This window comes from Rosa chinensis, chromosome 2 (genome assembly GCF_002994745.2).
Source record: "Rosa chinensis cultivar Old Blush chromosome 2, RchiOBHm-V2, whole genome shotgun sequence".
NCBI lineage: Eukaryota > Viridiplantae > Streptophyta > Magnoliopsida > Rosales > Rosaceae > Rosa > Rosa chinensis.
The window spans coordinates 81,448,522-81,462,503 of record NC_037089.1 but is presented as its reverse complement, the minus strand read 5'-3'; the positions used below and the strand labels follow the sequence as shown (position 1 = coordinate 81,462,503).

The 13,982-nt window shown below is 38.6% G+C and overlaps 2 protein-coding genes across 2 annotated transcripts; both read left to right on the top strand.

The window, feature by feature from the left end:
* Positions 1 to 5,269: 5,269 nt before the first annotated feature.
* On the top strand, positions 5,270 to 7,214 carry LOC121051396. The gene is made up of 2 exons (XM_040513692.1): positions 5,270 to 5,353; positions 6,440 to 7,214. Exons 1-2 carry the CDS (start codon positions 5,316 to 5,318, stop codon positions 6,990 to 6,992), a joined length of 591 nt encoding a protein of 196 aa, XP_040369626.1. The 5' UTR covers positions 5,270 to 5,315; the 3' UTR covers positions 6,993 to 7,214.
* A 350-nt stretch (positions 7,215 to 7,564) lies between these two features.
* On the top strand, positions 7,565 to 8,035 carry LOC112185175. Its single transcript, XM_024323384.1, has one exon. The coding sequence runs from the start codon at positions 7,565 to 7,567 to the stop codon at positions 8,033 to 8,035; it is 471 nt and encodes a 156-aa protein (XP_024179152.1).
* Positions 8,036 to 13,982: the final 5,947 nt, after the last annotated feature.

The following is a 13,982-nucleotide window of genomic DNA, read 5'->3' as shown; positions in this document are numbered from 1 at the left end:
ACGGTGCTAAACTATGTCCTATGGATTGCTACACATGTGAGTTTCTTTACCAGCTTCAACACCAAAAGAAAACTAGATTTTCAATTCGAGGCTCAGGTAGGTCAGCAAAGGTGGTAACTGACTAACTGTTACGGTTCTCAAAGATGGAAATATTGGGTTCCAAATTGGACCTTGGGCTTAATGTGGGCTTGGTGGTATTGGATTCACATAGCCTCTAGGTTTTTAACTTTTTAGTTTAGTTTTAGGCTAGCATCGAATTTTTTTATTTTTACATATATTGTGTGAATATCATGAATGATCACTCAATTTTTACATGTTTGACATTTTGGTCCCTCACTTTTTAAAAATATATCACTTTAGTCACTCAAACGTTAACTTTGTTATTTAGTTTAGTCACTATGTTAATTTTTCCAGTAAAAAAAAAAATTCCACAATATCAATGATATTTTCATCCAACCAGTCATGAAAAATTGTGAAGTTTGAATTGGAATGATTGGGAGAAGTGATGAAAAAGTTATATTTTGATAAAATTACCCTCTAAAAATGCATTTTTACAAAAAAATCGTGTATTTAACTGAGATTTTAATGAGGATTTAGCAAAGTAACTAAAGTGATTAACAAAGTAATAGTTGAGCAAACAAAGTTATATATCTGAAAATTTAGTTACCAAAGTGTCGAATGAATCATAGTTAAATGACCAAGGATATAGCCACAATAGGGCGAGAATGACTCTTGACCCTTCTCAGATTTTCAAACTAAGCCATGATTGGTCAATATATGTGATATTGACATATATATATATATATATTATACTTTAATCTAATCTTCTTCTTTTTTGAGTTAAAAAAGTCATACTATTATGAGGTTCCATGGAATATTCCTTGATGGTATGCCATATAGCTAGGGTTTTTTTCATTGCTCCACTTTAATCTAATCTTTGACCCTTCTGATAAGAAAGAGAAAAGGTTTGTTTTAAATATTATAATTACCAGCTTGGGACAGAACTCCTACTTCTAGTCTCCTACTATCTCATAATTTTTTAATATACTTTCCTAAGATCATCGGCCACGGTAAGCTATAACTGGCTTGCTATATGGCTTACCATCAAGGAATATTCTATGGAACCTTTGAACAACATAGCAAAAGTTTCCCACGGTAAGCCAAAAGCCATAAGGCATAATTGAAAAAAGTAGTATAATTCATTATTATGTATTAAGATAATTTAGTCCAAATATATTCAATATTAGACTCAAATAAAAGATCTTGTTGTGATCTTCATAATAGTTTAAATTTTATTACTAAGAAATTTATAAGCATAAAATTTTAGAAGAAAAAAGAAGTGTAATTAAAATTGATAAAGGATACACATGGAATAAAAATAAGGTGAGTTCAATATAGAGGGACAAAAGAGGAACAAAAGAATAAATAATAAAAAATAGAAGTGCCATACCTTATCAAGTTGAATGCCATATATGGCTTGAACTATTGCCAAATGCCAAACGGCAATTTTTTTTTTTGGAAAAACATGAGATGGCTTATGGTGGAAGGTGATGATATTCCATATATGGAGTTATGCCCTACGATGGCAGATGGTCTAATCAATCATTGATTGTTTTCTGCCACCAATATCTCAATTTGGATAGAATTCTAGTCGCTCACGTTCCTTATAATTTTTAATATATTTTCTTAATAAATGATTGTTTTCTTCTATGTTTGTTTATATTCAGGCTTATGCAGTATTTTTTTTTTGTCTCATAGTCATTCTCTCAAGTCGTTTCCTCTCATAATCTCGTCTTTTGTCTTTCTCAGATTTTCTCCCTACAAACGGCAAGTTGAAGTCTTCATAATTGAAAATTTGGAATATGAAAGCCTTTTTAGAGAGATATCATAAGAGAAAAGCAACGGATTAGTTAAGACCAACTGAAGCTCCTCAAATAAGAAATGCATCCAATGATGGTTCTTCAGAATATCATCCCGAAGAATTGAACTTGGAAAATCAATTGGCACCCCCTCAATCTCATCCGATAAGTAATGCATCTGAATATATTGGTACGTCAAAACATTCTGTTAATGAGATTAATATAGAACACCTTCCTAGAGATCCTAGACTTTGGACTCCGATTTTAGAGTACCATCCTAATGTTCAAGATCGAGTGTGAAGACATTATTTGTTGCAAGGTCCTTGTCAACCAAAAAACTATAATTTTCCTCAATCAGAATTTAGTGGTGTTAAGCGAAGGTTTAACACCAATTAGTTTAAAGATCATCCTAGTTGGTTGGAGTATAGTATAGAAAAGGATGGTGCATATTGTTTGCATTGTTATCGTTTTAAACCAAATATTGGAGACCAAGCATATGGTGATGTATTTGTTGGTATGAGGTTTAATAATTGGAAGAAAAAATATAAGCTTAAAGATCATGTTGGAGGGACCAATAGCGCTCACAACAATACTAGAAGAATGTGTGGAGTTTTATTAAATCAACACAACAAGATCGGATTAACTATCGCACTCATTTGATTGCATCAGTTGATTGTGCTCGTTTTCTACTTCCACAATGGTTGCCATTTCGCGGTCATGATGAATCTGATTATTCAAATAACCAACTTTAGAGAGCTTTTGAAGTGGCATTCCGATAAAGTTGATGGTAAAAAAATAGGTTGTCTTGAAAAACGCTCCAAGAAATCGTCAATTAACATCATCTAATATTTAACGATATTGTCAATGTTGCTGCAACTGAAACTTTCAATGTCATAATTAGTAACATGGATGATGCATTATTCTCTATTCTTGTTGACGAGTCTCGTGATGTGTTAGGAAAAGAGCAAATGACAATTATATTGCAATATGTGAGCGAAGGACAAGTAATTGAGAGTTATGTCGGTGTTAAACATGTCACTTATACTACTTCTGCATCACTTAAGGTAGCCATTGATCAATTCTTTTCAGATAATGGATTAAGCATATCTAGCCTTCGTGGTCAAGGTTATGATGGAGCAAGTAATATGAGAGGAGAATTCAATGGTCTAAAAACACTTACTTTAAAGGAGAATGGGTCAGCTTTTTATGTCCATTGCTTTGCTTACTAGCTTCAGCTGGCTATTTTGACTGTAGCAAAAAATCATATCTTGATCTCTAATCTCTTTATATTTATTGGCAGTCTGATGAATGTTGCTGGAAGCTCATATAAACGTCGTGATTCTCTTTGAGAAAAAAAAAAGTGGCCAAGATTATCGAAGAACTTAATATTGGTTCTATTTCAAGTGGGAGGAGCTTGAAGAAACCAAACCACCATAAACGAGCTGGTGATACAAAATGGAGCTCACACTATGGTACTTTGATAAGTATCATCAACTTATTTCCATCTTTAGTTGAATTACTTGAAGAATAAAAAAGAATGGATCATCTTCAGATCAGAATCAAGATGCAAGCAAACTATTGACTCATTGGAATCATTCGACTTTGTATTTAGTCTGCATTTGATGAAGGTTTTGTTGGGAATTACAAATCAATTATCACATACATTCCAAAGAAGAGACCAGGATATTGTGAATGCATTGAACTTAGCTGAAGTGTGTAAGGAGCAATTGCAAAATATGAGAGACAATGGATGAGATTCTCTTCTTAGTCAAGTTAGTTTCATTTTGTGAAAAGCATAAGATTGATGTTCCTAACATGGATGATGTTCTTTGTATTTCAGGGAAATCACGGCGTAGAGCTCTAAATATCACTAATCTGCATAGGTATCGAGTTGAATTATTTTGTGCAGTTATAGATATGCAACTTCAAGAGCTAAATGATCATTTTACAAAAACTACTACCGAGCTACTTCTCTGTATGGCATGTCTTAATCCATCTACTTCATTCTCAGCTTTCAGCAAAGAAAAATTGATTTGGCTTGCTCAATTTTATCCTAAAGGTTTTTCTGCAGTGTCTCTCTTGGCTCTTGAAGATGAATTGGACACTTACATATCTGATATGCGAAGCAGTAGGTGATTACACAATTGAAAGGAATTAGTAACCTTTGGAGAAAAAATGGTTGAGACACAAAAGGACAAAGTCTATCCATTAGTTACTTGCTCCTAACATTGACACTAATTCTTCCAGTTGCAACTGCTACTGTAAAAAGAATACTTTCTGCCATGAAGATCATAAAAAGTGATTTGCAAAACCGAATGGAAGACATGTGGATGAATGGCAACATGATTGCATATATTGAGAAAGATATATTTGATGGTATTGATAATGAAACCATCATGAAAATATTTCAAAATATGAGCAATCGTGTGGAAAATTATAATTATTTTAGAGATACTTGTTATTTTTAAGTATTGTAATGATTTATAATTTTTATATTATTTGATAAAGTTTATGTTTGTTTAGTATTATTATTTAAATTCTGACCTCCTAATTAAGATTTCTGGCCACACCACTGTGAGTGGCTATTTGTGAAATTCTTTTTTTTTTCTTTTTTTTTGAGTGAAGACTTTATTATTGAAATATCGATCAGTCTAGCACGATTGAAATAGAAGCTGGTTCGGTTTGAGCATGATGAATCACTGCGTGCCGATGTAAGGGGGCATGAACAACCTTAAATGCTTAAAATACTGTTATGAGATCCCAAAGAAACTAGTCGTTTTGTTGCTTCATTTTATTCCTCTTCAGATGTCTTGTTTTGATGTTTTCTTTTCTTTTGAGCGTAATCCTAAAAAGTGAATGTGTTAAGAATGAATTGTGTAATATACCGGCGTAGTTGATAATATATTTTATATAAATGCGTTTTTCTAACTATGGATATTAATTTTTTGTTTTAAAGAAGAAAAAACTATGATTATGTCGTTATTGTACTTTGCATTCATATTGAACGATCTTTTCAACTAAAAGAAACCATAGTGGGGAGTTGCCACAATGGGGTAGTGCCACAAAACAAATTTTGACAAAAATAAATAAATATCAGATAATTGGTCTGGTGGTCCCACTTAGTTTGAATGTTCTGATACTTTGACAGATTTATGAGGTGGTCCGACGTGTCGATGGTTCTTAGGCGGGTCCCACTTAGTTTGAATGTTCTGATGCTTTGACGGCTTTATGAGGTGGTCCAACGTGTCGATGTGCTTTTAGGCGGGTCCGACATGACATCATGTATAATCTCTACAAAACCTTCGACATCTTGACGTACAAAACCGTACTCCAATTAGTTAGGAAGCTAGGATGTCCTATAATAAGACGACTCAATGTTTCCGTCTCACATTTCATTAACCGACAAGTGAAGCCACAACGAATAAACGTCTCACAAGACAGAACCGACGCCCTGGAATGGCAGGAGCAGACAACACTACTCCCAGTTCACAAGGGTTAGTACAAAATTCATGAGTTCCCTGCTTCCTCTTTTATCTGTTGCAGCCCCAGTAGTCAGTTTGTTGATTAAAATTCTCTTGTCAATGATCTTCATTTTTAGTAAGCCCAAAATTTATGCAAGTAATCTTAGCTCAAAACTAAAGAATGCAGGTTGTACTATTGTTTTATTTTCATACATATGGAAGTTGGAACTCTATGTCGTTCATGGAAGTTGGAACTCTATGTCGTTCATGGAAGTTCTATTCTCTGTTTTTTATAGTCGAAGATTTTTGTTATATTTCTTGAATTCTCGTTACTGTGTCATCTGTACGTGTAACTTTTTACATTTTATATTATGAACTAAATAGTAAGAGGCCTGGTTTTTTTTATAGATGCCAGAGTTTTCTATATTCATTCTTATTACTCATGACCTCATGTACATGCAGTTTTTCGTTGTAGCAAACATTAGATGATCCACTCCGCTTTCTTGATTTCCCATATTCAACAGGCTCAATATATTTTTCATCATTAAATATGGAAGTTGCTTAGATATTAAAGAAAAATGGGCAAGTCCCATGTGTTAGAAGAACATAGAAACATCAATCAGATGTGCATAGACCTACATTGGCATGTTACATCATGAAGTAAGAATGATTAGAAGCAGCAAGAAGGATTACCTGAAGAAGCCATCGGTGATGACTGCAAAAAGAAGACTTCTACTCTCTTACTGCACCTCCTGCTCAACTAGTAAATAGGACTAGTGCTTTTTAGAACGTGTACAGCAGTGAGAGCAGGGACTCCTTTTATATTGATATTATACTAACTAATCCCACCTATTAAGGGATTCAAAAGCATACTTAGTATCTTAACAACCAAATCAACATCTCAACAGAAACCAGCAGTTCTACTTTCATAGGATATTCAAATTACATATCAAAGACTCTACTTAGACCAAGTCAAATGGGATTATCTGCCACGTGTAATTAACCAAGCCCAAAAACTAACACCATGTTGTAGAAACAGGGGTACCCTGTTTTTGAAGTTTGGCAGTGTTACTTTTCTCAACATTCTTCTTCTTCTTCTTCTTCTTCTTCTTCTCATAGGTGCAGGGAGGAGGTTCAGAGTTCTCAAGGGGCGTTGCACCAATATAATTTTACTCTCCTCGCCATGCTAGGAATTCTCCTTCAAGTGAAGCAGGCAACCGGGAGTAAATCTCCATTTGTCACAGACCACGTTACAATGCTGACCTTTGTTGCCGTTTTCTTGATCTATATCTGGTCATTGGCAACTTACAAGTTATGTCACTTTCCCACCACAGATTTGGCCGATTTCATGGACAACATTAGCCTCTTCTTTGGATCACTTGCTCCGATCTTACTACTGCTTGTCCTCGTTCAAGCTTTCGGGTTGTTCACCCTCGGTTTGTGGATCCTGTACTTTCTTAGAGACTTTCTAACTAAGAAATCATACAGAAGGGCACTTGTTTATGTCTTGAAAAAAGTGCAAGAGCTGTTTAAAGGCCAAGAACAAAATGAGGCAGAGAATATTGTAGGATTACAAGAAGCAGGAGAGGAGAGTGCTGTACAAATACAAGAAGCAAGAGAACGGAAAGTTGATGAAAACAAAATGGAGGAGCTGCAGAATGGACTACCCTGATCGATTAAACATATTTATTCAGTTGTATTATTCGTTTCTAAACCTAGTAATAATATAGGCTTTATTTTTTTCTTCCACCTGTGAAGTTTTTCTCACCTGTATTAAATTTAGAGGATAATATGTCCCCTGTTGGAATATTTTTTTTCTTCGGGCAATTACCCTATTGGAATGTTTATTTCAATTTGCTTTTTTGTGTAATTTGGTTCAGGGCCCTTTGGTTCAGTTATCTACTTGTCTTGCTATTTAATAATTCGGGTGTTAGACATAAATATGAAGCAGCAAAGGATTTAATACAGATTGAGTTTCTCCTAATTCCCAACTAAACATTAAGCACTTATATTTTTTTTTCTTTTTAGCTTCCTGCATCATTTTACTCAAATAAGAGGGTCGGAACTCGAAGATAGATGAAAATATAATGACAAAAAAAAAAGGAGGCGTGTCAAGTGGAGGTGTCAAATAGGGAGATTAAGAGAATTTTGGAAAAGACGGTCAACTCTTCTAGGAAGGATTGAGATATTAAACTTGATGATGTTTTGTGGGCCTATCGGACTGCATATAAGACTCCTATTGGCATGTCTCATTTCCGTTTATGCTATGGAAAGAATTGTCACCTTCTGGTCGAGCTTGAGCACAAAGCTATGTGGGCTATCAAATTTTTGAATTTTGACTTGGAAGTAAGTGGTGAGAAGCGGAAGCTTGATCTTTGTGAGTTGGAGGAGATCCGAGAAGAGGCATATGAGAGTGCCAAATTGTTTAAGGAGAAGACTAAGGTGATACATGATCGAAAATTGGTGAAGAAAACATTTCTTCCCAAGCAAAAGGTTCTCCTATACAATTCTAGGCTCAAGTTATTTTCCGGAAAGTTGAGATCTAGATGGAGTGGACCTTTTGAGGTAGTTGAAGTTTTCCTTCATGATGCAATCACAATCAAGAATCTTCAAAGTGGGGAGCCCTTCAAGGTAAATGGGCATCGATTGAAACCTTACTTGGACACCAGATTTTACACTCAAGAGGAGGAGGTCACCCTCCAAGATGTCCCTTGACTCATCCTTGACATATGGACCGGCAATGAAGTCCTTAAACAAAGCGCTCGCTAGGGAGGCAACCCTACCATTACTTGTGATGTTCTTTCTTGTTCATTTTGCATCAATAAGGCTATTTAACCATGTTTTTGGGAGGTTGAGAGGTGCTTGGAGTGTGGAGAATAAGGAGATATTTTGAGCTACAATTCCTATGTGGAGGTCATGGAGGATGATTTTGGGTTGTGAGTTGATGGGATTAAGACCACGAGCTTAATGGAGGACCCTTGTCCTTATTCCTTGATGGACTATTTGTGATGCATTGCTCTTAGACACTACACATTTCTCAATGGAGTTGATCTTTTCATGAGCACCTAGAGCGATTATGGAGCATATGTTAAGGAAATCAAGGCCTTGTGCCTTGAAGTGGTGTCTCATATTGGTCTTCTCCGAAGGTCGTGAGAAATTGAGGGTCGACAAAGGGAGTTTTCCGTAACTTTTCTTCTCATTTAGATTTTCATTTTCATAGTTAATTTTTGTGCCTTCAGCAGGACTTCACTCTCATGCCTAAATCCGACACAGATTTTAGCTTTCAAGCTCACTTTACAACATTGAGGACAATGTTGGTTTTAAGTGTGGGGGTGAGGGCTCGGGCGACTAAAAAAAAAAAAAAAGATTAGCTTTATGTAATTATATTTTAGTGGTTAATGTCTTTTCTAACCCCAATGACGAGTCATGGACTTAACTTGTTATGATTGTGGATAGATTGAGCATGATCTAGGACTTTGAATTTGTTTTGTGATTGAGTGTATATGTGATCTATGCTTGATTATATGTGTGCATATAGCCTATGGTTAGGTTGGTTCATCATAATTAGAGAAGTATATAGATTATTTAATTAACTTGCATACCCTTATTTGTGAGCTTTTGTGCCTATATCTATAGTTTATGCATCGTTCATTCACTTATTCTTTCATGTGTGTACAATTTCATGACATTGCGTATCTAGAACTTGCTTGAGACCTCTCGAGGCTACTTTTAGCTTGCGACATGATGGAAAGGATGGAGGCATTAGGACTATATACCACCATGGCCAAAGAAGCATGTGCCCAAAAATATTTACCACTAGATTGCCACTTTGAGCCTATTTATATATTTAGCCTTTTTGTTCATTAGAACCACAAATTCCTACCTAGCCTATACACTTTTATCCTACCATTCCGTGGTAGTTGGTGAAGCGATTTGAGAGAATGACTTTATATTTGAGTGCTTCAAAAGAAAGAAAAGTCAAAAGTGTGGGGGTGAGTGATTTGTCTAGAAAATAAAGTTCTCAAAAAAAAAGAAAAAAAAAGAAAGTTGGTGAAAATAGAAAGAAAGTTCAAGGAAAAGAAAGGTGATTCAAAAAAAAAAAATTAGCTAGTATTATTTTTATTTATAGTATAGTGTAGTGTGGGTTGTATATCAGGATTAGAGTGAGTGACTTAGCATTCGAAAGCAAAAGTCTTAAATCTCTACAAGAGAGAGTTGCTTCACCGATTTCTATGGACTTTGTATTTCCTTATCCTTCATTTCTAATAGCCACTTGCCCTTAGCCCCATTACAACCAAATAAAAGACCTCTTAATCTTGAATGTTGTGGGCTACCTAGCGGAGACGAGATCGAAGAGCAAGCATATGGCGGCGCATGTTGTGAAATTGCTTTTGAGTGAAACACATGTAACCCCTAAACACTTGAGCGGTAATATTTAGTGAACCTTTGGGAGTTTAGTGGGTTATATCGGGTCTTCTATGTGCCTATTTGACTATGGTGGATTGATTTGATGTATGGATATCACATGCATATACTTGAGCATTTCTCACATGTGCATCTTAATTGCCTTACAAATTCATTATTCCTACGTTATGCTCTGTGGACCTCATGATCATTTACATAATTAGTTCTCCGAGGGTTATGGTTGGAAAGGCTAATACCGCACTTTCTTTATGTTTGAGAATATATGTTTGAGTCAATAGATTTTTGGTTATTAATTTATATTTAGTTTGCTTGGGGACAAGCAAAATTCAAGTGTGGGGGTGTGATTATACGCATTTATATGAGTATAATTATATCTAAAGCACTAGAATTAAGTCGATACTCATGTCAATTAATATGTAATTAATCTATTTTTATTTATTTTGTAGAAAATAAGCGAAATTGAGGAAACGAGAGAAAATAGTGCGAGATTGGAACAAATTGGAGTTTTCGACAAAATGACGAAATAGTCAATGTGGGTCAACCATGGTCAATGCCATCAAGGGTGCGGAATTCAATTGCCCCCAAGAGTATGTGTGGAAGTACATGGCGATGAGAGAAGAAAGAAGACGGAAAAGAAGAAGGAAGAAAAAAAAATGGAGAGAAGAAAAGAAAAAAAATGAAGATATATATTTATATGTGTATATGACATCATGCTGACGTCATCATGACGTCAGCCAAAGCATGATTGCACATGCAATGCACGGCTGCTCCTCTCCCTTCTCTCCTTAATTCTTGTGGTGCCACGTGGCACCTATTCACTTCACTCTTCCTCTGCGTCCACACACACCACCGGACCCATTAATTGATTTAATTCCAATTTTCCTTTTTTTCTCTCACACACCAGACGACGACACATATCAATTAACCCAATTTTTCCTCTCCTCCCTCTCTCACGTCCAGACCCAATTATCCCATTTCTTCTTCTTCTTCTCCCACCGAAACCAACTGTTGGGACCAAGATTAAGGAGAAAGGAAAAATAGGAATTAAAGTTCAATCATCATAATTCATAATCGGTCTTGGCTAGTTTGCCTACACATATAGATGATCTTGCATCCAGACAAAAGAGGAAGAAGACAACAATGGTACAGGACTACCATTGCATACTTCCAGGTAAGCAGCACTTGGGCCTATTGGGCCAATACAAAAGAGATTAAGGGGGAATTAGTTGGGCTATTCCTAACAAGTCCCACCCCCTTAGAAAGCAGGCCGACCTCGGCTGCCAAAGTGAGGAAAACGTGCCACGATCTCTTAAGCCTCTTCCCAAGTCGCGTCATCCTTGGGTATACCCGACCATTGCACGAGCCACTGTGTCACAGATCGCCCCTTTTTCTGCACCACGGCCATGTCCAACACCTTCTCCGGTGTCCAGATAATCTCGCCTTTGGCATCGAATTGAGGCAAGGTCTGTGAGCGGGGTGAGGAGTCACCGATGCAGCGTTTGAGCAGAGACACGTGAAAAACTGGGTGGATTTTCGAAGAGGCCGGCAGATCGAGCTTGTAAGCTACCTTGCTGATCCGATCAAGCACTTTGAAGGGTCCATAGAAGCGGGGAGCTAGTTTGTGGGAAGACCGCTTGATGAGTGAGCGTTGGCGATATGGATGTAATTTGAGGAAGACCCAGTCGCCGATCAAGAACTCCCTCTCCGTACGGTGTTTGTCAGCCTGCTGCTTCATGCGGTTCTGAGCCAAGTGCATGTGATGGCGGAGCGATTTGAGGAGATCATCGCGATTACGCAGTGCCGTGTCCACGGCATGCACCGCTGTGGTACCGGGCAGGTAGCGATTGACAGATGGTGGAGGAACACCGTATAAGGCCTGGAATGGTGTCATTTGAATGGTGGAGTGGTACGATGTGTTGTACCACCACTCCGCCCAGTGGATCAAGTTGTGCCAAGAGGATAGTTTATCAGCAATGAAGCACCGGAGATAGTGTTCGAGAGATCGATTCACGACCTCGGTTTGGCCATCCGATTGGGGATGGTAGGCGGAACTTTTGCAGAGTTGTGTACCTTGAAGCTTGAAGAAGGCCTCCCAAAAGCGACTGAGGAAGATTTGGTCCCGGTCGGAAACAATGGATTTGGGCATGCCATGTAATCGAAACACTTCTTTGAGGAATGTTGCGGCAATTTGGCTTGCTGTGTAGGGATGGGTAATGGGAATGAAATGCCCATATTTGGAGAGGCGATCGACCACGACAAGGATGGCATTCATACCTTGAGATGGTGGAAGTCCGTCCACAAAATCCATGGAAATGTCACAGAAGACTTCATCCGGAACCTGCAAAGGTTGGAGGAGGCCCGGGGGGTTGATAGCCTCGTAGTTTTGTCGCTGGCATTGATCACAAGCGGCTATAAAAGCTTTGACATCGCGGCGGACTCCGGACCACGCAAAGTTGCGGGTAAGGCGGACAAGTGTGCGGAGGTACCCGGAATGGCCAGCTTCAAGGGACGAATGAAATTCGTGTAGGATCTTGGCCCTCCATTCCGTTGTCTGAGGTACGAACAGTTTGCCTTTGTAGTATAATTTGTCGTTCACCAATGAGAACCCTTTATTTGTGTTGTGACTTTGTTTGACTGCAGTGAAGATGGCCTGAGCTTCTGGGTCTTTAGAACAGGCTTGTTGGATGTGGGTGAGGCAGTCGAAGACCGGGGCAGAAACTGCTTGCAGTGCACAAAGTTCCGGTTGACGGGACAAGGCATCCGGAACGGTGTTCAAGTGGCCGGCTCGGTACTCGATCCGGTAGTCATAACCCAACAGCTTGGAAATCCACTTGTGCTGTGACGGAGTGGAAATACGTTGGTCAAGCAAGTGTTTCAGAGTCTGGTGGTCCGTCAAGATGGTAAATTGGCTGCCAAGGAGGTAAGGTCTCAATTTACCCATTGCATGTAGTATAGCGAGCATCTCTTTGTCATAAACAGAGAGAGCCTGATTTCGTGGTGAAAGGGCTTTACTGAGATAAGCAACGGGGTGTTTGTCTTGTGACAGGACTGCGCCAATTCCAATGCTGCTGGCATCCGTTTCCACTATGAATGGTTTAGTGAAATCGGGCATGGCCAGGACGGGGGCTGTAGTGACCGCGAGCTTGAGGCGGAGGAAGGCGTCCTCTGCGGCCAGTGTCCAACAAAAGCTGTCGGTCTTGAGCATCGAGGTGAGGGGTTGGGCTATGAGCCCAAAATGATGGACAAAACGTCTGTAGTACCCAGCAAGGCCGAGAAAGCCACGGAGGCCTTTGGGTGTTTGCGGTTTGGGCCAGTCCTTGAGGCATTGCACTTTGTCTGGGTCCACAGAAACTCCCTCACTAGAAATGACATGGCCCAAATAGTGCACAGAGTCTTGGGCAAAGGAGCATTTCACCAATTTCACCTTCAGTTGCTCTTGTTGTAATATTTTGAACACTTCCTCTAAATGAATCATATGAGAATCAAGATCCGTACTATAGACTAGAATATCATCGAAAAAAACTAGTACAAATTTACGTAAAAATGGCTTAAACACATGATTCATCAAAGCTTGAAATGTAGAAGGAGCATTAGAAAGCCCAAAGGGCATTACCATGAATTCATAGTGACCATCATGAGTACGAAAGGCAGTTTTGGAAATGTCCTCCTCATTCCTACCGATTTGGTGGTACCCCGCCAGTAAGTCCAACTTGGAGAAAAATTTGGCACCATGGAGTTCATCAAGGAGCTCATCAACGACCGGAATAGGAAAGCGATCTTTGATGGTGATGGCATTGAGATCTCGGTAATCCACGCAAAAACTCCAACTTCCTTCTTTCTTCCTTACCAAAAGGACCGGTGAGGAGAACGGGCTGCGACTCGGGCGAATGAGGCCATTATCAAGCATCTCCTTAACTTGTTTCTCCAATTCCTCTTTTTGTGAATGTGGGTATCGATACGGCCGAACATTGACAGGGCCTGTGTTGGGCCGTAGAGGGATGCGATGATCGATAGGCCGGATTGGAGGAAGGCTTGTAGGTGAGAGAAATAAATCTCCATAACTTGTGAGCAGTTGTTGCACTTTTGGGCTGTGGGTCTTGGCCTGGGGAACACGCGGGCCCAAATTGGAAGAATTAGGGTATAAATGCTCTTGTGTCATTAAAGCCATGAGTGAGCCGTAGTCCACCGTTCTGGGTCGTTTCGTGATACCTTGAAGAACCTGGCAGCGACCCTTGGC

Excerpts from the sequence above, each read along its gene's own strand:
- LOC112185175 (XM_024323384.1), top strand. The coding sequence starts at position 7,565 with ATGTCTCATTTCCGTTTATGCTATGGAAAGAATTGTCACCTTCTGGTC.
- LOC121051396 (XM_040513692.1), top strand. The coding sequence starts at position 5,316 with ATGGCAGGAGCAGACAACACTACTCCCAGTTCACAAGG. Across the intron at positions 5,354-6,439 it reads ACTACTCCCAGTTCACAAGG|GTGCAGGGAGGAGGTTCAGA; the intron begins GTTAGTACAAAA and ends TTCTTCTCATAG.